At 40.7% G+C, this 26,838-nt stretch overlaps 1 protein-coding gene across 3 annotated transcripts; it reads left to right on the plus strand.

Moving 5' to 3' along the window:
* The first annotated feature begins 201 nt into the window (after positions 1 to 201).
* Positions 202 to 26,838, plus strand: relt (RELT TNF receptor). Of its 3 annotated transcripts, none has more exons than XM_068709824.1 (11): positions 202 to 457; positions 14,056 to 14,130; positions 14,283 to 14,375; positions 15,027 to 15,211; positions 15,541 to 15,593; positions 15,736 to 15,990; positions 21,144 to 21,224; positions 21,674 to 21,752; positions 23,652 to 24,032; positions 24,379 to 24,507; positions 25,001 to 26,838. In XM_068709824.1, exons 2-11 carry the CDS (start codon positions 14,089 to 14,091, stop codon positions 25,002 to 25,004), a joined length of 1,302 nt encoding a protein of 433 aa, XP_068565925.1. In that variant the 5' UTR covers positions 202 to 457; positions 14,056 to 14,088; the 3' UTR covers positions 25,005 to 26,838. The 3 variants fall into 3 exon arrangements, with proteins under 3 accessions (XP_068565925.1, XP_068565944.1, XP_068565935.1); XM_068709843.1 differs by having other exon boundaries at positions 15,739 to 15,990; XM_068709834.1 differs by lacking the exon at positions 25,001 to 26,838 and having other exon boundaries at positions 24,379 to 24,511.

Raw genomic sequence — 26,838 nt, forward strand, 5'->3', positions numbered from 1 at the left:
AAGGGAGACCTAAAGCCGTTAAGAGCTTCAGCTGCCAGGTTGTGAACAGTCCCTGCTGGGGAAAGACAACGGCCGACAGAGGGGGTTTTACACACACACACACACACACACACACACACACACACACACACACACACACTTACGGGAGTTTCATCTTGCAGCGGTGACGCACTGTGAGCTCACTTTGCCAGCTCAGTGTTTATGTCCTTTTTTCACACACACACACACACACACACACACACACACACACACACACACACACACACACACACACAGAGAGAGAGAGAGAGAGAGAGAGAGAGAGAGAGAGAGAGAGAGAGAGGGGAACCTCGCTTACCGGCCGGCTTTGTGGTTTTCATCCATCTTCTTTTTAAATTACACCTGCCAACTCGGTCCACTACAACCGATGATGCTCGTCTCTGAACACTGATTTCAACTCCTTTTATTCACCAAACCGGTAAGTCCGACAACTTTTTTTTTTGTTACGCTGTAGTAAGAGTCTGAATGGCTGCTCAAGCCGGTAGTTTAGTCGCGTCAGTCATTGCCGGCTCGTGTTGGACATTTCTCGCCGCAAAGCCTGTCCGACCGTCATGACCACTTTTACGCACGTCGGTAATCAGACATACAGTATATCCTTATGTTCATATGAGTTCGTCTGGGCTACGGGACATCATGTGGCGCCTACTGATACCTTTATGCTTTTAGACAAACAGAGTCCCTGCTGCTTGTTTTAATTTTAAAGGGGGTTATGTCACAAGACAGTAACTATGTTAAGGGACCAAATGGCAATGCGTTGCCTGAGCAACCTTTGTGGCTGCTCATGTGATTTATCAAAGTAAAGAACACACTAATAAGGTTTCGTTGGGATGTGCGTACGTGACTTTGGTAGCTTGGATACTTTACCAGCCCCTAGTTTTGGTCATTTAATATATGTATATTTTGGTTATACTGCTATGCAGCAGAATACATTTGTATTTATTCAATATGGTTATAATAACTAGAACTACTGTTCGTCGTGCTGTCTAATGACGAGTGGGTGCATGCTTTACGCACATGGAAACGTGATGACCTCACTGGTAGCATGATCCTCCCCCTCTCTTTTTTTAATGAAGTGAACTGAGTCCTGTCTCTGCTGCTTTATTTTGTTGTATACATATTTATGATATCATATGGGTATACATCAAGGTCAGTTCAGTTCAACCAAAATTATATTATGCAAAACTAAAAAGATACCTATTGCCAAAGCATGCTGCATAGAAATAAAGATAGAAGAAGAAACTGTAAAAATGTCACGTTAAAAGTGTACAGTATTGATGTTAACGTGTCTCTCACACACTCTTCTCTGTTACATTATCTTTGTGCTCACTTTAAGTTGTGTCTTATCACCATCAACGTTTTACCTCATACTGCCGTGGTTTTGACAGGATGCACCTCTGCAGAATGAGCAATCTGAGCAGAGAGGGCAGGCTCCCAAAGCACACACACTTACACAAGAGCGAAGAAAAGACTGTCATTTTTGGCCGAGGGCTTCTTTTGTCTGAGACCAAATTCCTGCACGCTTGTGCCAATAGAGGCTTTCTCTCACACATCACAATACCAACACACTTCCACCAGAAGAGGGCCATGTACAGTTTCACCGGCTCGTCCCTAATATTATTTCGATGCATTTTAAGGAAGGATTTTACAAGATATACAAAGTTTATTCATCAGCAACTAGCCGTGTCAACTGAGAATTCAATGTATGGCTCACAAAACGTTTCAAATATTTGATGTCTGTTTTACGACAAGATAAACTTCCTGTTTCCTGTCAAGTACTTTCAGCCTTTCTTCTGGGAAAAAGATACATGTATAGTATGTGTAGCTGTAAATGTAGTGTGGCTGGTGAGGGTGGGGAACAGTCTGTCCCCGGACTTCTCTTGGTTTGGTCAGAGCACATTATATCACAGTAATGGAGTTAGAGGGGAGCAGAGAGGAGGTTTGATCCAGTGTTTCCAAGTTCACACACTCTCTTAAGTGAATCCTTCTGCTTTTACTTCTCTGTTTATAGTTGCCATCTGTTGAACCACGTTACAGCGAGAAAAACTGTTTTTTAATTTTTTTTTAAACAACTCCAAAACATTACTGTCGAATGATTATAGTCACAAAAGTATATTGGTCTTACCTGAAAATAACTACATAGGACAGTTTGCATGATTATATTTTTGACTATTATCAATACACAAGTGTTTGTGTATGTGACAGTTGATGGGTTTCCCCCAACTGGATTTTTAAACTTTTTTAAACTTGCTACAAAATGCTTTGAACACATCTGTGTGTCTCTTAACACTTCTTTTCCTCCTTTTGAAAGCGGCATATAATTGTTTAAATTAAGTTAAAATTGTCAATTGGTTGAAACACAGATGAATTATCATCAAGGAGGTCTGGTGTGCTGTATAAGTTGTCATTTTGACAGAAAGTCATATGAATGCTCAACTGATGGTACAGTTAGCTGCTCATGAGGCTGACATCTGTAATTATACTTCACACACACACAAATGCCTTAGTCGGCCTTTATTATCCTGAGCTAAATTCAAGCCCCCTTTTATGCTTTACCCACCCAACATTTATTGTACACTGAATGTATTCATCATTTTGGGGAAGAGGCAAAGATGACCGGATGGAAAGGGAAGAGAGAAGAAGAGACAAAAGGGATGAGGAAAGGAGAGAAAGCTGTAGTGAAGAACATGGAAACAGACAGTGAAAGAGAGAGGCAAGGGATGATGACGGATAGATCTAAGAGTATATGAGGCAGTTTGGAGCCGATAACAAACGTACATGTAGGGATTATGAGCGTAACTTAACAGACTCAACTCTATTTGAGTTTATGTGCATGTGGAGGTCAGAGACGCATCTTTAATCAGGCCCTCAATCTGTCATCTGTCCGTCCATCAGTCCAAGCAGAGTGGTTGGGAAAGCCTCCAGACAGTCTTAAGTCCCCGTGCCACAGTGGCCTGCCTGCCTCCCCAATGTCAGCCAGGAAACTCCGTGCCAAAGAGAAATTCCCTCTTCACTGACCGCAGATCCAGAGCCATGCTGGCTCAGCGCTCTGCACGCGCAGATTGGTGGAGGATCGGATGATTACAGGGGGACCTGGTCACAAAAACCTGGAAAGACGTTGGCACGAGGATGCAACCACTCACATTCACTTACAGTATACATGTACAAAACGCACACCTAAGCTTGATTATAATTTATTTCTATTTCATGGAAAAGCAGGATTTGAAGGACAAAAATGTACACCATGCATTCTCCCTCTGAGGAGGAAATGTTCCTCAGGAAACCCTCTTGTCTCGTTTTAATATTTATCAGCTCCACTCTCATGACTGAGCAAGCTGCATGTCATGCTGCAGATGGTTTCCATCAGTTGAGTTCATTCAAAGTAAGGAAGTGAAAAAGACTCACTTCCCGGATGTTTCAGCTCCTTTGTCCCTGAAGTTTACAAAGGTCATGGTCATCGTGGTGTCATATTTAATCTCCAGTTATTATTGTAATGTAAATACTTATTATAGTATAAATAATGTACTTTTTACTCTTTTCAATTTATTTAACAGTCACTTTCCAAATTAAGATTTAACATGTATACATATCATAATAAATTGATGAGATATGCTGGTGGTTTCTGGTGAACCTGCAGGCTGTAAATTGTAAATAGATTTACAATAGCGAGGAATTACCTGATCATAAGGCATTGAGAATTAATAAATAGAAATAGCCAATCTTCTCGCAGTCATTTTTGTTTGCTTATGTAGGCAATATAGACGCCTCAGTATTATTACATGAGACTGTTTCTTAAACTATTACAAATTCACTGTAGTAACTTTAGCAGTAATCCTGTACATTTCCCCGCTGAGGGATTAATAAAGGATTATCTTATTTTAACTGTAACACTGTACAGAAGTAGTTTGACTTAAGGACATTAAGTCCTTTTAAACTCCTTTTTAATTTTAAACTGACACAATGCATGTGTATGTGATTTATATCTTGAGCGGTTGCTCAGTCACATTCCATGAGATTCGGTTCAGTCAGGACAAAAGCAGGCAGCATTAATCTCGCCCTGCTTGGACCGAGTTCATGACCTTTCCCCTCCGTCTCCTCCGTATGCCTTCTCGCTCCCCACTGTGTACCGTTTAATGACACAGTCTTAAAAATAAGCTTCAAGAAAAAAGGGGAAAAGAGCCAACGTTTGCTGCCCCACAAGCCAGCTCTAGGGGAGGAAAGACGAATCTGCAGTGCGACCGCAATCTGCTAGCTGAACTCGCCAGTGACCAATCGCTGGCTTTTAGTTGCCAGAACAAATCACACACCAGCGTGTCGATGTCTTTGTGACGAGGCACGAGTGTATGTGTGTGTGTGTGTGTGTGTGTGTGTGTGTGTGTGTGTGTGTGTGTGTGTGTCATGTTTTGGAGAAAATCCACACACTCCCTCATGTGAGGAGTGCTACAGACATGCCCCGTTTCAAAATGACCGCTCAGTAATGACGATGTAGCCAACAAAGCAGGAAACTGAACCTCTCATCTGGAGCAGCACTTTTGTAGTTGGGAGTTATTGAGTACAACTCTAAACACAGTATACTTAGAGCCATGAATATATGTGGATGTGTGTGTGCGCGTGTCTGTGGTTGGGTTTGCGTGTTGGGGGCAAACTGCAGAGCTGCTTATCTGCTTCTTTTTACTTTCATACATAATAAGTTATGAGGATCTGCTTCCACATATGAACATGGGACTATTGCAGTGTGCTCAGTATGGAGTTGTTTAACATGTTTAACATCCTCACAGGTTTGTTTAAGATTCCCATTGTTCACTCTGGCCTCCGCTCATTGGACTCACTGACCAAGCCGTCCATTAAAATAATAGTTAGACATTATTTAGACTTATTTGCTTTCTTGACAACTGTTGGATGAGTGGATCGATAGTGCACTCATATCTGTCTAGTGAACCTAGAGATAGAGATGGTAAGGTTAGCTAAACACAAAGACAACAAAAACGAGGAGTAACATCTAACCTGGCTCTGTCAGAAAGTCACATAGTCTACCTAGCAACACCTCTTAATCTGATTAACTTTAAATATTTACAAAAACAAGTGTAAAATTGGCAGTTTTCAGGGCCAGACTATTTCACTGTCTAGGCTGGTAGTCTGGTAATCCCACAGTGGCAACAGTTATGGTCAGGGGACGCTTTTTATGGAGCTTATCTAATTAAAGCAAAGAATCTCTGTCTGTATGTATGTGATGTGAGTGTGTGAGTGTCCTTCGCATATCCGGGGAACTGTTAACCCGATCTACTTGACTGCAGTTCACAAAAAGACACGTTTCTTCTCCCTGAAAACAGTCCACACTCTCTTTATCACTTCAACTGTCCCTGAGAGCAGGAGACAGTGTGAAGACTTGTTCCTACGAGTGAAGAGGACATCTATAATTCAGCCTCACATCAAAACAACAGAGCAGCTCTTTTCAATAGTCATGAATGCAAGCAAGTTGTAAGAATAGCCTACATACAATCTGTACACACTGGACGAAATGTTTTTCTCTACCTGAGCTCAGCTCAGGTCCTTATATAATAGACTGCAGATTTTTCCATTGACTCAAATGGTAATTATATAAATCCTCTGTATGTGTTTGACAAATAGAGATAACATGTTGAAAGTGTTGTTTTCACTCGGCATACGCGTGTTTGTGTGTGGAAATGGGAATTGTTTTATTATAGGGCTCGTCTGTGTGCTGACTTTTATTAGAGCTGGTACGTGTGTACGGGTTGTGGATTATAATTCAAGGTGTTGTGAACATACAAAGCTGATCTACATCCACCGTTAATGATGCTGGTGATGTATGGGAAAATACCAGACTCAAGGACATCTACTCCCACACTGATTTTCGCAACTTGGGTTACTCCATGTTCTGCTTTTGTCACCTTGGATTCTTTTTTAGGGTTGTTTAGTAGCCAGAATTGGCTTCTGTTGGGTTTAAATGATAGCAAAGTGTCCTTGTCTCCTTGTGAAAAACATTTTTTTTTAAGAATTTGTGCCATTAATGGAAAACAAAATGGTCTTAAACACTTTTTTAGTTTAAAGTTTTAACTTAAAAAGTCTTAGCAACATTAAAATGCACCATTGATGATCGGTGAAATTCAGGCAAACGGATTCAGTGTCTCCCACTCATGTAATTTGACTTTATAGTTACTTGATAGTCGGTTGGACACAGCGGTTGGAAACTAAAAGTGGGGACTGAGCCGAAAGCATGAGTGAACTTGTGACTTACCACAGGATGTAACATCTGTTTCTAATAAACAAAAGGAAAGGAAACATTACCAGAGTTTCCTTTGTATGCATATATAGCCTATTCATGGTGGCTGAAAATGTGGAGATCATATTCTCACCCTGCTGTATTGTGGGATACTAAATCTGTCTGTAAACAAGCTGAACATCTTACTTTGTCTGTCTCCCTTGCCTGCTGTTCCTCTGATTCTCTCTCCACTCCCTCTGGTCAATTCAACCTCTCTCGTTCCACCTCAGCCTTATCGGACAGTCAGTGTGCGGCAGAGACACAAGAGAGGCCCGTTAACTTTCTGCTGGTGTAAAGTTCCACTGGAAAACATGACGACTGAACGTCACCTCAACCCAAGGACAGAGAGGAGGAATGACGGACACAAAGAGACAGTGAGAGAAACTCATCCACAGACACCAGCCCAGTTATCAGACTCGCTCCCTATAATGAGACATTGTCTGAGCACTAACGTAGAAAGTGTTGGCGTAAATCAGCCTTTCATTTGCCGATAATGGGCACCTCCATTAAGTCAAACAGAGGGTATGGTTGTCCCGATCACGTCGTTGTCGTACACGTGCGCATTATCTCTCGGTCCACGAAATGTCTGATGGATAATGGAGTATAATTACCTTAAACCTTTTTTGCCGGCTCAGTTCTTTCCTATTGTGTTTCACTACATGGGCTGTTTAGATAAAGAGGAGTTCCCCAAAGCTGGACACGCTACGTGACCTAGTGGGCTTTATAAGTAGCCATTATTGGCATGGGGACTTGGTGGTTGACTTTTCTTTGTCAAGCCTTTCTACTTCATGACAGAGAGGGAAATCCACGTCTTTTGAAATCCGTCTGAAAGTGTTTCATCAGCCATTTTTGAAACGCCAAAAGAACATTCATTGTCTTTTTTTTTTTTATCAAACTACACCAATACAATGAATGAAGGCAATGATGATGAGCATTAATCTGTTTTAAATAAGTCTAAAACAAGGATGTAGTATTCTGGACAACATCTATTGTATAATGTCTTTGCTGTGAGATTAGAACTCTTCAGGAATTAGGAAAAACAACCCTGTTTTGAGCTTGGTGACTATGCATTTCTGAGATAATCTAATGGGTTTTTAAAGGTTTATGAGCCCAAATCAGGAGGATTTCTCAACCTGCAGAGAAGAAAATAATCCTTTTGAGCTTCTCTGTCCTCTGACGAGGCATCACCACACCTACTGAGCAATTGACAAAGATATTTAAACTCTGTTTAGAAAATTATGACTGTTAGTCATCATTATTCATACTAGTCAAATACTTCCAGGACACAGCAAGTCAGTAGTGTTTACTTCTCTTTGGCGAAAAAAACTGTAAACCTGACCTGGTCGGGCTTAACCTGGTCAAAATAAGGCTATGACAGATTGTTATTGTCACTCCCCAATCTCTGCTGTGATAAGGTTAGTGTAAACTCTGTTCGGTGGCACTGACCAAGCTGCATTACGTGACGCGTTGGGAGTGAGAACAGTTTGGCTGTATTCACATAATACATCTATGTGGGCTTACTATACTTCTCTTCTAAAGGACGATGTTGAAGTGAAAGGAAGAGATGCTGTTGTATCATTATAAACTGTGGTGAATGGAGGGATTATAAACTGATAAATAAACTTATAAAAGACTAAATCAAGGTGACATTTTATCCATGGACCAATCTGCAACCTGTGAGGAGCTACTGGCAGCTACGAGTGTGGCTTAGGTGTGTGTGACGCGACACAGAGAGGCGACAACAGAAGTTAACGTTGATGCTGCGATAGCATCACTTACATCAGAACCGGAGAATATTTCTTCACTTGTCTCGACTCGCTTCGATGAGAGTTTGACTGACAGATGGTTCATCTTACAAGTATTTTTTTCCAAACAGTTTCCAATGACGGTTCTGTGTAACAAACCATCTGATGGTTCAGGTTAATCAGAACTAATTTATGAACAGAACACTTATTTTACAGCAAGGCATGCTATAAGGGCTAATGACAACTAGAACATGGCGATAAAACAGAGGATTTGCTGAAAAGAATAGAGGGAAGAAAAGCTGTTTTAAGCACGGCTGTCTTATTACTTTAGATACTTTTTGAAGGTAAACAAAACCAAAGTTCATATTTTGCATGTTGTTTTTGTGTTTGCTGCTAGCATACATCCACTATTTACTCTGCATGGAGACAGTACTTCAAAAAATGTATTTACCAAGTTGACCCACATGTTCACAAAGACCGCCATCCACTTGTTGACTATAAACCACCGGCAGGGAGCCACTGCTCCAATGCTATTTAACGGAGTTTTACTCATATCAGAATGCACAGGTGGCATATCATGCACATGGAAATAAATTCCTAAATGTAAATGTTTTAAGGCTGAAGCCATTGTTGCATCTTAACCTCCTTTTCCATCCTGTGTTTCCTAACAACTGTTTAACATTGCATAATGACAAAATATCATAAACTATTATTCTGCAAAGAGATCAATTAAAAAAAAGAAGTCTTTATTTCAAAGATGAAAAGAGGCCGCTGCTAATATGGAATAGCCTTACTTGAGGTGCAATCAATGAAGCTGCTGACTCAGCAGATGGCTCATGACTCACTGTTTTATGATCAGAATTTAAATTTGGTCCGATCTGTATGTGCTGACATGCAGTTTTGTGTCTGTAGACTTGACAAGATACATAGTGGCATTGAAAATAAGATTGCAGAGTGTCACGTCTAACCATTAGCATGTGCACTTCACAAACACGTCTCATTGTTTCGTAGCCAATAATGTGGCATCTTGACCCCACTTCACACTTTATCCCTCCTGCTGCTCAGTCACACAGGGAGAGGAGTCCCACTCATGCTTGTGTTTCCTCTTTTGTGGTTCCTTCCGTTGTTCACAGCTTCATCCAGTAGGATTTCTCTGCTCAGCTGCTGCATGACATCAAGGAGCCAGAAAAAGCTCTCCGACACATTAGCTCTGGTCCTCGCCCCAAAAACCACCACAGCATAGAATAGTGTCCGTGTTTTTGTCAAGCCTTTGCCATTACTTCTTTATTATCGCTATTTTTAGGTCTCCTGAACAAAACAGAAGATGTGACTGGTCATCTGATGTTGTCGTGACTTGTTATTTGAATGTGTCAAACAACAGCACCAAGGCTTTTGGGTAATTACTGTTTTACAGTTTTGGAACAGTCGTCACGCTCTTCTCCCTTTCCTTTGAGGTGTTTTAAATTTTTTTATATCCTGTTTGGTTGTTTTCACATAAAATGACAAAGGTACCGTGGGTGTTGATGTTTTATGGATTCTTTGTTGTGTACGATGGGATATTCTGAGAGGTGTTAATATCGTGTTATATTCTGCTCTTCTTGTTTTCTCTCCTTTTGTGTCTGTTCTTTTGTTTGTCTCTCGTTCTTTCCTTCTGTCTCGCTCTACTACTTCTACCCACACATTAATCAGACTGCAGCCTCCAAACCGAAGGATTTGACAGCGCAAGAGCTGAGAGAGGTCGAAAGAGTGGAAGTCAAAAAAAGTGTGAGTTCAGGGACGTGAGACACAAAGGTGTCAAAGGCAAGCAGACAAAAGAACTCCAGTTTCCTCGACAAGGATTGTTCTTTTCATTGATGAGTGTTGATCTGTGTTGAAAGATGTTTTAGGTCCAGTGTGGACCACACTATACGGTAACGATTGCTTCTTCCATTATAAAACACATCCAAGCCATGACATAATACCATTACTCAACATCACTCACACTAGATAAAGATTAAGTGGCTTAAATAGCCATGAGCTCAGACAAAAGGCCTTGCAGACATTTCCAGTAAGGGAATGATTAAATCAAATTAAGAGATGCTGTTGTAAAACTATGGGGAATGGAGGAATTATAAACTGATGAATTAGGAGACATTTTGTAAACACACTTATTCACTCTTGCTGAGAGTTACCGCCAGCAGATGGTTAGCTTAGCTTAGCGCAAAGACTAGAAAATGGCCAACTGGCATCTGGTTGCAGCTTCATATGAGTGGTCACAATCTTCACATCTAACAATAAAGCGTATTTTCCAAAATGTGGATCTATTCCTTTAAAAGACGAAGGCGGGTTCTGCACCGCTGTTTGTCCGAGCAGCACGTTGTCACAGACGGACTTGGTGGAAGAGAAGGACGGGTGTTTGAATGCGGACCATGCGTGGACACAGGGGTGGTCATGTGCCATGTAGGTCCAGTGGTATTTCCACGTGTGGCGGTCACTTCTGTAGTGGGTTTTTGGGCAAAACCTCAGACAAATTGGATTTAAATGCAAATGCTCACACGCAGACAATACTGGCTTGGAACGACTGGCTGTGAATGGCTAACTTCTGAGGACAGTGGTCAGGGAGCTGGCACGTTTGAACATCCTGTTTTGGACCTGCTTTCACATGCATTTTGTATTTCAAACACGTTTCACTGCATGTGTTGCTCTTGCATGAAATTACTGCTTTTACCTGTGGATTGCAAACAAGTGAAATGGTTAGCAAACTCTGCTGGTCTACTTTTTTTTTTTTTACCAAATATCTTTGCATTAGCTGGAATCCAGTAAGGAGAGACTTTTTAATGGTACATAATGGGAGAATGACTCTTTTTGGGGCACAGTTTTGCTTTTGTGCCCCCATGCTGGAATGTACAAGCCTTTTCAAACTGGTCAATTGTGAAGTCAGCGTGGTGTATGATAATGATTTCGGATTACATGCACAGTTTCACCTTGCTCTGCTGGACTTTAAGTTTGACCGTTTCAGTCACTACACTTCTGGAGGTCAAGGGAGGTCCTCTGGGGAAAGCATTCCTCTACGCTTCGAATCCCGTCCACTTTGTAACTTGACACTTTCCAAAAACAGAGGTACTTAATTGTAGGTCCCATTTTTGTTTTGCTCTCTCTATCATTGTCGTTTTATTGATCGTTTTTTTCATTTTTTTCCGGTTGTTTGTGTTTGCATAAGTACACACGTATGAGCATGTGTTATGACATGTAATTAGCCTCTTACTCTGGTCTATATGGCATTTTAATAAATGCTTCTATATATACCGTATCATGCTATCTGGCTGAATTTTTAAAACAATTTAGCACTCCCTACTACTTTCTCCTCTTTCTATCCCTCTCTCTCGTCTCCTCTACAGCTCTGTCGGTCCCTCAGTCACTCAAGTTGTTTTTTCAAACTAGTGTTTTTTCTGTCCTCGCTTTACCTTTCTCCTACTCCCTGAAATTATGCTTCAGTAGCCTGTCATTGGCATGAGGGCCTTGCTGTTCCAAAATCATAAACTAGTTAATTTCTTTCTATTTTCTTGTTTGTGTAAGGCACAGCTTGGTGTTGGCCGGATGTTATGGCATTCCAGATGTGTGTGTGTGTGTGTGTGTGTGTGTGTGTGTGTGTGTGTGTATATATGTGTGTAGACATATGTTTGTATGTGTGTCGCCTGCATGAACAAGAATAAATTAGTTCGCAAATAATGTGTAAAAAAGTATCACCACACCCTTACTGCACATATATATTAGTGACATGCTGCATAGGTGCATGCGCTGTGTGTCTTTACACATAAAAGAGAATGAATGGGTTTGAGTGGAGAAGCGTTGATATCTTGCTAACTAATGTTTAAAACATTATGTTTTGCTGCGTGGTCAAGAGGTGCATTAAAGTGGCCTCACCCCTCAGGCACACTTATGACACACACACACACACACACACACACACACACACACACACACTGTTTTTGCTGTGATAGAAGGGGCATGTCCCAAGGATGTCAGGGGTGTGTCTGTGGTCAGAGTGACAGTATAAGACACAGGCAGGTACATTGAACCTTCTATTCAGCTACACTCGGCTTGAGATTTGTGTGACTTCTCTGACTTCTCAAGTTGCATTTTAGTGTTAACTCTGTCTCACAGCTTGACCTTTATGCAATTTCAGATTTTTAATCTTAATTTTGTAGCTTGTGAAGTCTAGTAGTACGTTTGTGAGTGTCCAAGTGGCACCAAATAGGACTTTTAACCAAGTGCTTGTGTAGAAGGCTGTAAGAAAGTTAGATTTGAGTTTAGTCCTGACTCAGCATTTATAGCAGCATACACAGCATCCTCGCTGAGTTGCCACGGCAACTGTGCCAATCAGCTGCAAGTCTGGGGTAAGCATGCTGCTCTGTCTTTCTCCTCTCTTTACCATTTTCTTGTTCTGTCTCGTATTCTCACTTTCTTTACCTCTGCCTGAGCCAAAATGGCATTTCCATCGTTGTCGGTTCTTTTCTCCTATCTTCTCTTTTGTTTGATGTATTCCGAATGCTTCTTGTCTTTTCAATTTGATCAGTGGCTGTTTTACTATGTAGTTATCTTAAGTCTATTTGGGTCCAACCAGTCTGTCAGCTCTATTTTCGCCTCTCTGCTAATACTGGTCTTGGGTGAATTCACAGTCTTGTAATTTTATTTTGGCAGTTGCTCTATTAATATGATGTTGTAGGGCACACATTGGATGAAGTGATTGCAGATGCTTATTTTTTTAGGATTCTAGATTCTCAGTCTTGAAAATGCTTTTATTTCCTTAATTTATTCTTGGGTGTATATGATGTGTCACACTCTAGACCTGTTACCAGTTGTTCAGTGGAGTGAGTCAAGCTAATCTGGAGTTTAAGTTTAGATTCAGAACAGCTTGTAGGAATAATTATTCAGCGATACTTCAGCACATTTGCTGTCACAGAAATGTTATCTTAATCTTTGGCATGTTGGGTGGCCACCCTGCTGACTGCTCTGCTGCCTTATTAATGTAACAAAATATCATATGTTGACACAACATGATTTGAAATCTCAAACATGAAGGTGAGCCAGTATAAGTGTCTCATTGATAGGTGACCTCAGGTTAGATTTCATCTTTGTCCATGAAGTTGTATGGAAGCATCAGTTAAAGGGCAATAATAAATATATTGCTGAACACTTTCTGTGTGAATCATGTTTATGTATGCGGGTACTATAGGGAGTCATGGTATTTTAAATGAGCTGTTGTTAAATATTTTCCGACTGCACATTTCTAGCTGTAGAGATGACATTGCTTTGCTGTAATACAATCTGACTCATATAAGAGTTTTCACTGTAAAATAAGGCAATACAATCCTCATCTCATTATGTGTAATCTTTATCACGATATCACTTAGTTTTGATGACATTGATAAATAAAAAGAAATTGTGTTTTTCTGACTTAACCGAATTGTCCAGATAGACTCATCCCAGGGGCAGCATATCAAGCATTGAAAAAGTCAGTGTGAGTTGGCAAATGAATATGTTTAGCATGAATGATTTCGTTAAATATGTATGCGAGTGCCTACTGCCCTAAAATAGCCACAGAAAAGCCCTGGTTCATTCACTCCTGTCCATAAAAAGAACCTGATTCATGTTAAATGTTATTTACAGCATTTACAGCAGCTCCTTACCTCCCTGCCACTCCAGTCACTGCACTCTGAATGAGTCGCAAAAAATGACTCAGGTGTTTTTGTGAGCATAGCGTGAGTGTGCATGTGACAGAAGTGTTGTAATGTCATCTATTATGTCGTGTTGTGATATGTTGTGTTGTTATCCTTACTGGACTAGAACATATTCCTATCCACTTAAGAGGTCAATAAATGATGTTGAAAAAAGGGCACAGTTGTGTTTGACTGAGGTGACAAGGTTGATTTTTATAATCCACTTTAAAACCCATGTTTATACGAACCGGACCATGTTTTACAATGGAATGTTCCTGTCATTGCTTTCCTTTAGATCATATGAACATAGTAGAATACATTGAAGAAGATGAGGAACCACCTTTGCTGCTCAGCTTTTGTCCTTCTCACGGTAAATATTTGTACGTGTGTTTATGCAACAAAAAGGTTGTGTTCCTTACAGACCAGGTGGCATGTATGCTTCATGATTTAGTAAGTGAGTGCACTCAGTTTTACCGCAAACCTCGGCTGACTCGTAAGCATGTGTGTGCATGTGCCTTCCAGGTGTTTGGCTGTGGTGGGACTGCAGCAGTGCAGTGTCGGTCGGGGGAAGGATGTGTGTGTCTGCAATGCCCTGCTGGCCAGGAGCCTTCCAAGGTAAGAGTACAAACTGAAACAAAATTAATCATAACAACCCGACCCACTTTGAGGGACATCTTTAGTCCAACATATCTCTGCTGTTAACATATCTGTTGCTATCAAGTGATTTAGTGTTAAGTAAAGTAATAAGTGTAGAGAGTGCAAATTAATTGTGTCACGTTTGAATGTATGTATGGATTGTTAATTGCAATATATATGTAACGATCACTGTGGTTAATTTCCACCACCTACCATTTAACTGTATAAAGCCCCTGACAAGAGATTATATTTCTGTTTCGAGACACCACAGTCAACGTAAACCAAGTTATTTTCTTCCATAAATCAATATTTAATGATGGAAAACATGTATGACATTTCATTATAATCAAAAGATAATTTTTTTTGTCAAGGTGTGTCATGTTTCTCTTTTGTTGCAGGTTGTATTCCTGAAGTTTTAGTAGATCACATACTGTTACTGACACAACAATCACTTGGATACCTGTATTTACCTTTTTTGAATAGTCTATGAATATATGTGAAAGTATAAAGATCTTGTTTTGATTCCAGTTAACACATAGACTCTAATACTCTGACAGCTCCAGAGAAATGCTTTATTTTGTGCTTTTGCATTATTTTGCTTGAGTTTAGAAGTGTTTTCTGTCTTGCCAGGCTTGTGGGCAGATCCAAAGACCAACAGAGGAAGTGCAATGTCAGTTGTGCCCATCTGGAAGCTTTTCAGACACACTCGACTCTGAGCTTTGCCGCCCACAGGCATCCTGCAAGATCCTCGGCCGTAAGGTTGCAACCCCTGGCACTGAGACATCAGATGCTCTCTGTGGGGACTGCCTGCTTGGGTAAGACCTACCTGTCTGCTTGTTAAACCACCCACGATTAAATGAAACTGTTGGCTTGACATTCAAAGTGCTTTGCTCAAACATGCACGTTCTCAATTAAAAAAATCTGGGGATTTTCTGTGTCGACAAAAACAAGAAGACACACACACACAACATGCATTCACCACAATGGGCAGGCAACATGAAGCACAACAGGACACAAAATGCCACAGGCTAAAACTGCTGATTCATTCTTTAATTGTAGAATGGTCCTCCACTTTCTTTTTCTCTCTCTGTCCATCTCTCTAATTATGCTTTTTTTTCTCTTCTTTCTCTTTTTCCATTTTCAGGTTTCACTCCACTGCCACAGGGGAAGTTTCCACGCAAAGTCTGTGTGTGAAAAGTAAGCAGGATCCTGCAGCATGTGTCTGAAAATGTGTTTAACTTCACATGCTGCCGGCCCATCATTCATTTCACAATCATCATTTGTTCTTCATGTAGCTAAAACCATGCTTTTTCTGTATCTTTTTTCTCCATTCTCTCAGCAGCGTTGCGTGTCAGAGCGGTGCGTACAGTGGGTAAAGGTCCATCGAGCGGTGCAGGGGGGCCGGTCAATGGCACAGTGGTACGAAGCGCTGAGGAGAAGACGGCAGAGTACGCCGTGTTTGCTTTGGTGCCCATCTTCTGCGTGATGGGCCTGTTGGGTATCCTCATCTGCAACATCCTGAAGAAGAAGGGATACCGCTGCAGTGCTGACAAAGAGGGAGGAGATGAAGAAACTGCCACACCGCAGAAAGAAGGTGAGAGAGATCAAACAGGACATGAAAAGATAAGGAAGAAAATAAAAGTTAGAAAAAAAGCAAAAGATAGAAAGTAGCAGAGAGAGTGATTACTGACGCTATGATTTATGTTCAGGTTGTTGTCACGTTCTCCCATAAAAAAGCCAAATTAGCACAAATTCATGCACATGTGGTTTAGTGTTGTCAGGAGTCCAGGCAAATCCAAGCCAAGCCCAAAGGGCAGTGTCTTTGTGTGCAGTCACAGTCCATGTATCTCTGTGATGTGACTGCACGCAGGTCTACATGGGAGGCTTTCTCTTTTCCTCTTTGAACTTTGACCTTGCAGGGTTCATTACATGGCAAGCATGCTGTGTTTTTCTAAGCATACACTGCCATCCTTGTAATTTTCCAATCTGAAAAGGAGGAAGAAAAAAGCATTCCCATCAACTCACCCTACTGACGTCAGAGAGAAACTAACTTGGGTAAACACAGAAAGAAGTATGAGGAAAGGCGGGGGAGGGCAGACGAAGAAGAGAGACAGAAGGATGGGGGTGGTATTAACCAGAAGAGTGACTGGTATCACATGGAAATCTTAGAGAGTTTAGAGAGAGAAAGAGAGACACACAGGGATCAAGCGATAAAACAAGTTTTAAGTTACACTCCTGCTCTTAAGTGGTTTGCACAGGCTCAGGGTAACGTGAGAGGTCTTTATGCCTATCCTTTGTAAAAGTGTAAAGTCGTATAGTCCTGGAGACTTCATAGGACTGGAGTACTTCAGTCTTTGACCCAAATTGAACTCTTTGCTTGTGAGGTGTAATCTTGATATCAAAGCAGACACCATCAATACTTTTTTTATAGACCTGCATTGCTGTGCACACAATGTGAGAAGTACACCCATATTTCCTTTAAGTGTCTATTGCATGTGATGTACTGTACCTGTGTGGTTCTCAGGCTTGATTACCAGGTAAAACCCTCAAGTCACATGGCGTACGTCATCTACTCTAGCGTTGCTGGGAGCTGCTTTTTTATAGTGAAGTGTTCCTGGGATGTTTCCACATAGATCATTTGACATTTTGATAAGCTGTCTGCTGTGAGGAGTTTCATTTACGGTTGCACAAACTCAAAATGTGAGTCAGAGAGAGTTCATTCAATTTAGCAAACATTACAAACTATTGTGTTCACTTGGTTGCCTCGTGCAAAAAGTAGACACAGTGTAAAGCAATAGTTTGTTTGGGAAATATGCTTATTTGGTATCCTGCAGAGAGTAAGATTAGATGCATACCACTTTCATATCTGTTCATTACACATGCAGCTACAGCCAGCTGCCAGTTAGCTTAGCTCACACAAAGATTGGATACAGGATGAAACAGCTAGCCTAACTCTGTCCGTTACAAAATTACAAAAGCTGCCTATCAGAACATCTGAAGCTTGCTTTTTTGTATCCACACCTTGGTTTTTGTACAAATTAAACAAATAAGATATTACGTTTTAATTAGTGAGCTTTAGAGGTGCTGGTTGGTGGATTTTGTAGGTATTGGACAGAGCCAAGATAATATTAGCTGTTTCCCCATGCTTTATTGTTTATGCTAAGCTAACCGCCTGCTAGCTGTAACTTCATATTTAGCAGACAGATATAAGATAAGATATAAGATAAGATTTACTCTATTGTCCCATAGAGACATTTGTCTTAGGCTCCAAGCCACTGCATCACACAATACACTTGCCAGCATCACAATCCACATGCACGCATAGAACATAGACACACTCATGCATGAACATGCTTAAATACACATGTTGAAAGTAATATCAATCGTCTCATCTTACTCTCGGTAATAAAGCATATAAGCGTATTCCTTTGAACAACCATTGCCTTGCAGAGGCTAAATAAAGAGCTCATCAAGCTAAACAACTAATAAACTAGACTTTAATTTGTTATTTTCCTTACTATTGTGCTACTGTCTATCAGTTACTGTCATTTAGTGTGTAAGCATTTAAACAGATTGAAAGGCTAAACTGGCTTTTCCCTCAATCACCTGATGGTGGGAGGCTCAGAGGAAAGTTGTATGTCAGCCAAGTAGCCATACGTTGTGCCAGGCATCAGGAGCTTCAGAGCACAGCCGCCGCCCTCAACAGATCAGACTTTCTGTCAGCGCGTCTTACGTCAAGATACTGTTTGCGTTTGCACAACACCTGCTGCTTTGGATAATGTACTGTAGCCCATCATTAGGATCAAAATGTTTAGTTAGATATGTTTTTCACAGATGCAAATATCAAAATATCCTTTACTTGGATTTTGTTTTATCTCTGTGTGACTGAACCTGCTTCTTCTTTAGTTGCACAGTTGTACTCACACTTGATGGTTTCTTGATACAATGAGCGAAGCGAGGACATCCACGATTGGTAGTTTGCTACCTCACTGTTGTGGATTACAGGGAGGACGTTGCTCTTTTATTTCAGTTCCTAGGTTTTTATAGCTTCCGTTACCTAACATTTCAGCGAAAGCCAACAAAGTAATTTATATCTTTCATGCTACAAAGAGGACAGTTGTGAAGCTGTGATTTCAGGCCTCCGCGAGGACAGACGGAGGTCATAGCAACGGTCTTTCTGTCAAAGATCTCTGCCTTCTGTTCGCAGCTTTGCCTTGGTCTCTTCCTCTCCGAGCACTTTGTTGTGAAACTTAAGACATCTCTTCACCCAAATAGAAACTCCCTAACACCCATTTCCCCTCAGTTCTCTTTATCTGTCCTCATACTCTCCATTCATCTGATGTCTTGGCTCCGAACATCCCCTCCCTCACTCATATGAACATGACACTATCCACTCATCTCTCCTTTCCCAGCCAGATCAATAATTCAATCGGGTCCTCATCTCCTGGTTTATGTCTCTTCTTTCTTTCTTCTCTCTCGTCTCCTTCTCTGTTTCCTCTCCTTGTTTCTATCTGCGTTGTTCATCTTCCTTCCTCTTCTTATATCCCATTTTTTTTTATCTGCTACGTCAATTTCTAAAGCTTTTCAGGGTCTTCCATGATAGAAATGGCATTCTATTGAAGCTGACTATGTGTTCCCTATATGAAATTCCCTTAGCATGAAAAGTTGTATGTCTCAATGTGAGTTTGACTGAAATTAATGATTTTAATTTAGGTTATTATGCAGATAAAAATATCATTTTGACTTTCAGCCGTCATAAGATAAAAGAAAGATGAAATCTATGTTTTAACGTTTTACAAACAGTGTTGTTCTGTTGGAAGTAAGCCACAGCACCTAGAGTGACACATTATGACCTCCTTCACTCTCCGCTCCCTTCTTTCTCTCCTCCTGCGCAGCTTTTAGGACAGATGATGCAGTGGTGCAGTAATAAGCAAGTCTGCATGTGTGAGTGAGACAGATAAAGGACGAGAGAGGGGAGCCTAAGCAAAATAAAGTTATTAAATACGACAGAATGTGAGTAATATAAGGAAATTTAAAAAATATAAGAATAAAAGGATGATCAGAGGGCAACAGGTGGCTTTGGATGCTGCATGGGAAAAATGTACCTCTCTCCCTCCTGCCCTCGGTTGTTGTTATGTAACTATCCTTGCAGTGTGCTGTCTGTCTGTCTGTCTGTCTGTCTGTCTGTCTGTCTGTCTGTCTGTCCACCTGCAGTAGTCCCGACTGCAGTAGTCCCGACTGGGCTAACGTTAGAGCTAAAATTCTTACTCCAGCACTTTTTTTCATCATCTCCGCTCAGGGGGAACACCCTTGGGGATGAATTACAGCGAGGCCAAGCTTAACTGTGCAGGGCAGAAATCAGACTTTGCAGAGGTAACTCTGAATACGCAGAGCTGCAGACAGAGAAGAGTTTGACTTATGAGAGAGTGCAGTGACAGGGAAGCTGAAGGTGGAGAAAGAGAGAGGACACAAAATGTGAGCCAAATCTGCGACTTTGTGATTACTCATCCTGCTCAGCCACAAGGGCAGAGTGAAAAGTAGAGTTTAGTTGCTACATCTTTTCAGTTTCAGCCATGTTAGCGCTACGGGACTACAGCATTTAAACTGTTTCTCTTGTTTAATTTTGAAGCTCAAACTTCAAACTCAACAAACTGAAAGTCATCTAAGATACAAGGTGACTAACTGGTGACTTGATGCGGCTGACACTGAAACATTGAACACATGGGTCTGACTAAATAGAAGAGAACGAGTGCCACACTGTGAAATGGATGCCGTTGTCCTCGCATAGCAACAGCCACTGTGGCGACACAGCTATTGTTATAACCTAACAACAGCCTGTGACTGCTTATGCAAGAAGACACATAGACGCAAATGTGACAAGTGCAACAGTCACATTTTGCTCTGTAACACACAAATGCTGTACACACAGTCACCTGGGGGTCTGGACACACACACACACACACACACACACACACACACACACACACACACACACACACACACACACACACACACACAAATAGAGCCCTGTGTGCTTCAACATTGCTGAATGGAGTGTGATCGCTGAGTGAGCTATTCTAGACCCCCCTGTGCCCTTCATTGCTCTCCTCTCAGCTGCCTCACTGTGCTGTGCTATTATGGGATGTTCGGGGGGTGTTGCCATAGAGGCATATCTATTCTTTTCCGTTCAGTCATTCACTTCCATCTTTATCAGTCCCATTGTGTGTGCGCTGTGTGAACTTTGCTCACTCTGTCTCTGTTACAATGGTAATAGTTTTAAAGCGAATCCATCTGTTGATTGTGTTTATTATATCTTAACATATAACAAGGCTAACAGGAGAAACATGGTAAATACACAGTTTGGATCTCTGGAAAGTGAGATCCAAAAACACACCTGCAATTATTGCTTATTGCCATAGGTGCTGCCAAAGAGAACAAAACGGAGATTTTAGAGATTGTAACTTTAACTCAAGGAGCACTTACTAGCTTTTTTTCCAGGATTTTAACTGCATCTCACGTTCCTCATCACAAGATAGAGTTCTCTCAGTTGTCATCATGTGACCTAAATACGGTATAAGGCATTTATGTTAACACTCTGATACCATATCCTTTGTACAGTGCACACACACGTTCACTTGTTAATATTTGCATATGACATTGTTTTTGTATTTATGTTATATGTATGTATGTCATTATGTGTGTCAATATACTAAAAGGCAATGTACATCGTCTTTCTGCGTTCTTTAGGTAACAACTGTCCCTACATATCTGATGACCCGAATGAAGACACCATCAGTGTTCTGGTTCGCCTCATCACTGAGAAGAAAGGTAGGTGTTGACCAGCAGTGACCTCACTCACAAGCTACTGGTCAGAGTTATTTCATCTCTTGTGGCTTTAGAGGGGAACACAGTGTCACCAAAGTACGTCACAGACAAGTTTCCACTGCTGCAAGCTCAGACTGGCCGCTCCATATCTCCATCTGACATGGTTGATGTTAGAAATGCAAACACAGCAAAGTGGAAAGAGACATTGGTACATACAAAGTTTTTCCTTTAAAGTGAAAAGTAGAACAAAAAGATGATTTATTTTGAACTTTTCCCAGGGAAGTTGTTTTTTCCAATCAATCACCAATAAGCAAAAAGATCAATGCCATTTATAAACTTAGAAAATAGTCTTAATCCACATCCCAGCAGACAAGTCAGATTATTTTTATTTACGGAATTGACTGGCACTGTCGGATTATTGAGTCTCATCTGAATTTTTGTGTGCGTTTCAGAAAATGCTGCTGCACTGGAGGAATTGCTGCTGGAGTACGAGAGCAAACAGATGGCCATGAGCAAAAGCTCGTCAATCAAGTATGAGACCACACAGGCGCTTACACACAATATACAATATATGCTGTACCTTCAAGATATACTTTTGCTCATTCTGCTCCATAACGAGCTAAATACAGAGGCAAGGGAAGAGTGGGAGAGAGCAGGGCAGTGACCATTTTGGAAGGAGGCTCCTGGCAAGAGGCTCTAATAACCAAATCAATGTCCTGAATGTGTGTGTGTGTGTGTGTGTATGTGTGTGTGTTTGTGTTTATGGCAGGATGTTCAGGCAGAGAAGGAGAAAAAACCTTTCCAAAAGTTACAGAAAGTTGCTCTTCAGAGATTTAGGCAAAACGCTGAATAATGATATAAACCATAGTTTTAATGTCATTCTAAAAGAAAATATTGTGACTTGGCTCAAGCTCCCAGTAGAGCCACTTGATATAAAACTTTGTAACATTTTCCAAGTTTTTATTTCTTTATATATCTCTGGTTGTGTCTAAAGCACATTTTAATAATACAATGCCAATTGCAATTTATTCTTTTTTGTATTTTCTTTTTTAACAAAGAAAGAAGGAAAGTACTCTCATAGCAGTACATAGTCTACATTTCCTCAGTGCAGCTCTGGCGTGGGCTGATACTTTGGCAGTGACTCACTCCCGCATGTCTGAAGAGAATGTCTGACACAATTGTAACCGCTGTCTCTTGAGTCATGAGGTTTAAACAGCCAGCCTGTCTCTAAGATCATTGGCTGTCACTTGAAGTCACACAGTTTACATGACCAAACGTAGTTGTGGTTGGAACTTTGGTTGTAATATGCGGCCGTTAAAAGTGCTCAAGCAGTCAGAAGTTAATCTAACAAATCCAGCAACATGCTGCTTTATGCCACAGTCTACACCACTGTGCTTTTCTTTAATCTGCAGAAGACAGAGAAGTAATCTTCATACTCCAAATTGTCCCTCTAACAACACCATATAGATGGTAATTTGATCCATTACACTCCAGTATGTACCTATGTATGTATGTTTGCCACATCTACAATAGTCAGAGGTCTCAGGGGCCTCTGGCAGTGTGCTACTGTAACATGTGAGCTTTAGATTCGAGAACATTCTGACACGCACACATAATATGCACACCGAAATCTGGAAAGCTTTCAGATCCTGTGTGTGTGTGTGTGTGTGTGTGTGTGTGTGTGTGTGTGTGTGTGTGTGTGAGTGTGTATGTGTGTGTGGTGGGAGGTTCTGCAGGGGTCACTACTGGTCATACTAGTACAACACAGGGACACACAGCTGCATTCACCTATTTTGCTCTGCTTTTCTCTGCACAAAAGAACAATAGAAAGGCAAACACTAAAGAGGCCTGCGTGCAAAGAGATACAACTTTAGATTTCAATTATCCATTTATTTTCCATTTAAACACTCATACTGAACAAAGGCGGAGATGAAAGTGATGTTTGGATATTTTTTTGGAGCTTTTCTCACTTAAAAGACTCACTTATTTTAGCATTATGCTTTATTACTTAGCAACATAAAAAAACACTAAAAAAGACTAATGCCTCATCCCTCCCTCCTACATCAGCTTGGCTCTCCTCCATCTTCAATATGTAACAAACTATTCTCAACTCATACCTTTATTAACATGGTCTTTGCTAGTGAAATAAGAGGGAAAGTGTGTGTCTTTTTGTGCATAATGTGTGCAGAAAATATATGTGATTTCAAATGTATATTATACTGTACACTGAATGGACATGGACATTTTTTTTTATCAATTCAAGGTTTAAATTTCACTAAAATATCAATGACATTTACTGACATGGCAACCACTTTTTAAAGGTTGGTTTAAGTTCAATATTTTAATTTGTAGGTTTGATTTATGATAAAATAAATAAATAAATGTACAGTAACTGATCATTTGTTCATCCTCTCCCGCCCTTCCTCCTAGGTTCCCGATGCTGTCTCCTCTGTCCCCTTTCCGCTCCCTCCCCAGGCTGTGCCCCCATCAGTCCCACCTCCACACCATCTCTGGCCTCTCCGGCCTGGCCCCCAAACACGGCTACCGCTGCACCCGCTGCGCCCAGAGGAAATGGCCCCCTGTCCTCATACCTCCCCTGGATTCTCTCAGAGATCCCTTGAAGGCACCCCAGAGCCTGATCCTGCCCTTACTGGACAGATCCACCGACCAGCAGAAGAGGCCCCTGCTGGGGGGGGTGTTTGTCGACACTCACCACACACAAGCTGTTGTGCCAAATACTGTACAGGAAAAGATGGAAGGGAGTGAAGTGAAGGAGAAGGAGGGAGAGCTGACAGTGTTATCTGTGGGGAGGTGAGACACGTCCATATTGCTTCATACCAAACACACATCTGACATGACAAATGCGGGCATGCAATGCAAATATTCTACTTTTTCACTTTTTCTGCTGCTTTTTATTACATCCAGTTGAGTTACAGAAAGGCTTAAACCATCTGTAAACTGTACAAATAGTTAATTTAACATGTTGAGACCTACAGTACAATATGTAAAATAACCCTCAAAGATGATTAAACACTATAGAAAGAGTAATCAACCTCACACACTCTCAAGCAGCTTCCAAACCTGTAAGAAAATGTGTGTTTTGTCATAAGTACCATGATTGCCATGAATGTAATTGTGATCATATCTTGACTGCCAGGTTTCAAGTCGCTCAGATCCCTGAGCAGAAGCCTGTCAACGTGGAAACCAAGACATCCTCCCAGGAGCAACGCAACTCCCTGTTTGGAGGGAAACCGTTCTGCTCGTCTTCGTCATCTGGCATCAGGAGGTAAACCTGCAACACTAATTTTGCAGCTTACCCCTCTCGCTTTATTTTTGCTTCCATCCCGTCACTCGCTGTAACCACCTCTCTCCTCCCCATTTCTTTCTATTTCTGCACCTAGTTTTTCCAAGTTAAAGCTCACATTCTTCTTGCCAGCACTGACTTATGTGGTCTGTTTCACTGGGAAAGGATGTTATACAGAGTATGATCAGTTAACCAGAGGAGTGTCTCTAAAATGATTTGGGAAATGAGCTTCTTCCTCTTCTCTGTTGGATTTATTATGTCCTGTAAACAAAAACAAAAAAAGATGTATGCTTTAAAATCAGCCCAAATGAACAATAATGAGTTAAGTGTGTTAAGAAAAGGCTTGAAAGCAATTTCTTTGTCATGACCTTTTTCACTCTTTGAAATCTATAAAAATCTGTTTCATTCCTTCTTCCATTCTGTCCTTCGTGTCCTCATCCTGCCACGTCCTTGACATTTTGACTTTCTTGTTCAGGTGAAGAGACAGAGAGACGGTGTACTATAACACTACCTTGCTGAATACGACCTCATCATTCAATGACAACTTGACAGCTGGCAAGGAGGGAGTTTCTAGACGACTGACACCATGAAACCACAAGGACCGCCTCGTGCTGGAGGAAGTCGTTTCTATTCACGCGAAGAGAGGAATATAACTGTATTTATTATCACATAAAAACGATATTGTACTTTACAGATGTAACATCGTAGAAGTTCCACTCCAATCACAGCTTCTTCACTGTCACAGAGAAAGTGAAGACTATAGCTTTGTGATAAAAGATTGTCAATGTCTGACAGAGGGAGGCAGAAATCCCCTATATTTGTGCTTCCATGTAAAAAAAACAGACACAGGGGTAAAACACACATAGGTGAGCACATACTCAAATAGCAGTGAGTCTGAAACAAACATTTGTACAAACGAGGAAATGTCGAACCAAGTTGTGATCAAGTGCCATATGAACTAAGACTATCACAGATTTCATTACCAGACAGAGCAAATCTGGTGTGGCTGAAATAATAATAACTTATATGATTATGGTCATAAGACACTTAATTTAAGAGTACGGTACTACTACAGTAAGTATTAGAAGGACATTTTGTTGTTTTAAATATTTTTTATTTTAAGTTATCCAGCTTCACTTTTCTTCTCACATTCGCAGGTGAGTTGAGGATTTAGACCTTGAATATGTTGAATGTAGTCTTAACAGTTCAGTTCATTGAACCTTTGAGAGTTTGAGAAACATTCACTCAGCGATGTACACCTATCCACAGTCAGCATTAATAATAATATTTGCAACCTTTAAGCTATTAGACTAGGTCCAAGAAGGTGATCAGGGGCCAAAAATGCATTCCCAAAACTGTATCACAACATATGTTGTACAACACTGCATCCCAATGGCAGTTAAAGGCTGCAACTGTCATTTGGGTCCTGGCGTGAAGAAGTTAGATGGGTAGATATCGCTTTTGTAGAATAGACCATGTAAATTAATGCACATATGTAAATATGGGTGGGTATAGAAAAACAGTTCTGGCTTTTATAATTTTAGCATACAGTTTGTATGAGGTGAAAGACAACTGCACTGCACCAATAAGTGACACTTGTAGTCCATCAACTAAAAACAACGTAAACTCACACCATCATGAATATAAGCGGATTCTGGTTAAACTCAACATAATATACAGTATATGCTTTTTTTTTGCAATTTCAGTGCAACATCTGTGTCTTATTTAAAAACCTAAACACACACGTGCAGTACACATATCCAGACTCCAGTTATGTAATCTCCATAACTGTAAGGAGCCACTCCCACATAAATACACACACACACACACCACACACCACACACCACACACCACACACCACACACACACACACACACACACACACACACACACACACACACACACACACACACACACATTTTTAATTTTTACAGTTTAATTAAATAACCCAACCAGTGGCTGCAGTGGATTAGTGGCTGGGATGCCTCAAAGTCATGCAGCTCACTAGGCTTCACTTTACATCCTCATGGGTTTTAAAGAGTTTACTATAATTATCCACTCATATTCATATTTCTTATAATGTTTCCTCTCATGAATTCTACATGTCTGGAAGATTTGTTGGTTGCAGCAGTTACACATTTTTATTTGATCTGTTTTTATTACTATTAGGATTATTATGAAATGTTTTCAAGCTGAAGTGTTGCTGGTAGGAAGGAAACATTCATCTCATCAACTTTGTAGAGTGCATTTATAATATTTAATTTTTCTGTATGATGTTTTTACTCTTGAAATAAAGAAAAGGTGTATTTTAAA

The sequence above is a fragment of the Cebidichthys violaceus genome, unplaced genomic scaffold (assembly GCF_023349555.1).
Source record: "Cebidichthys violaceus isolate CVI_PGR_0920_01 unplaced genomic scaffold, fCebVio1.0.p SCAF_1, whole genome shotgun sequence".
Classification (NCBI taxonomy): domain Eukaryota; kingdom Metazoa; phylum Chordata; class Actinopteri; order Perciformes; family Stichaeidae; genus Cebidichthys; species Cebidichthys violaceus.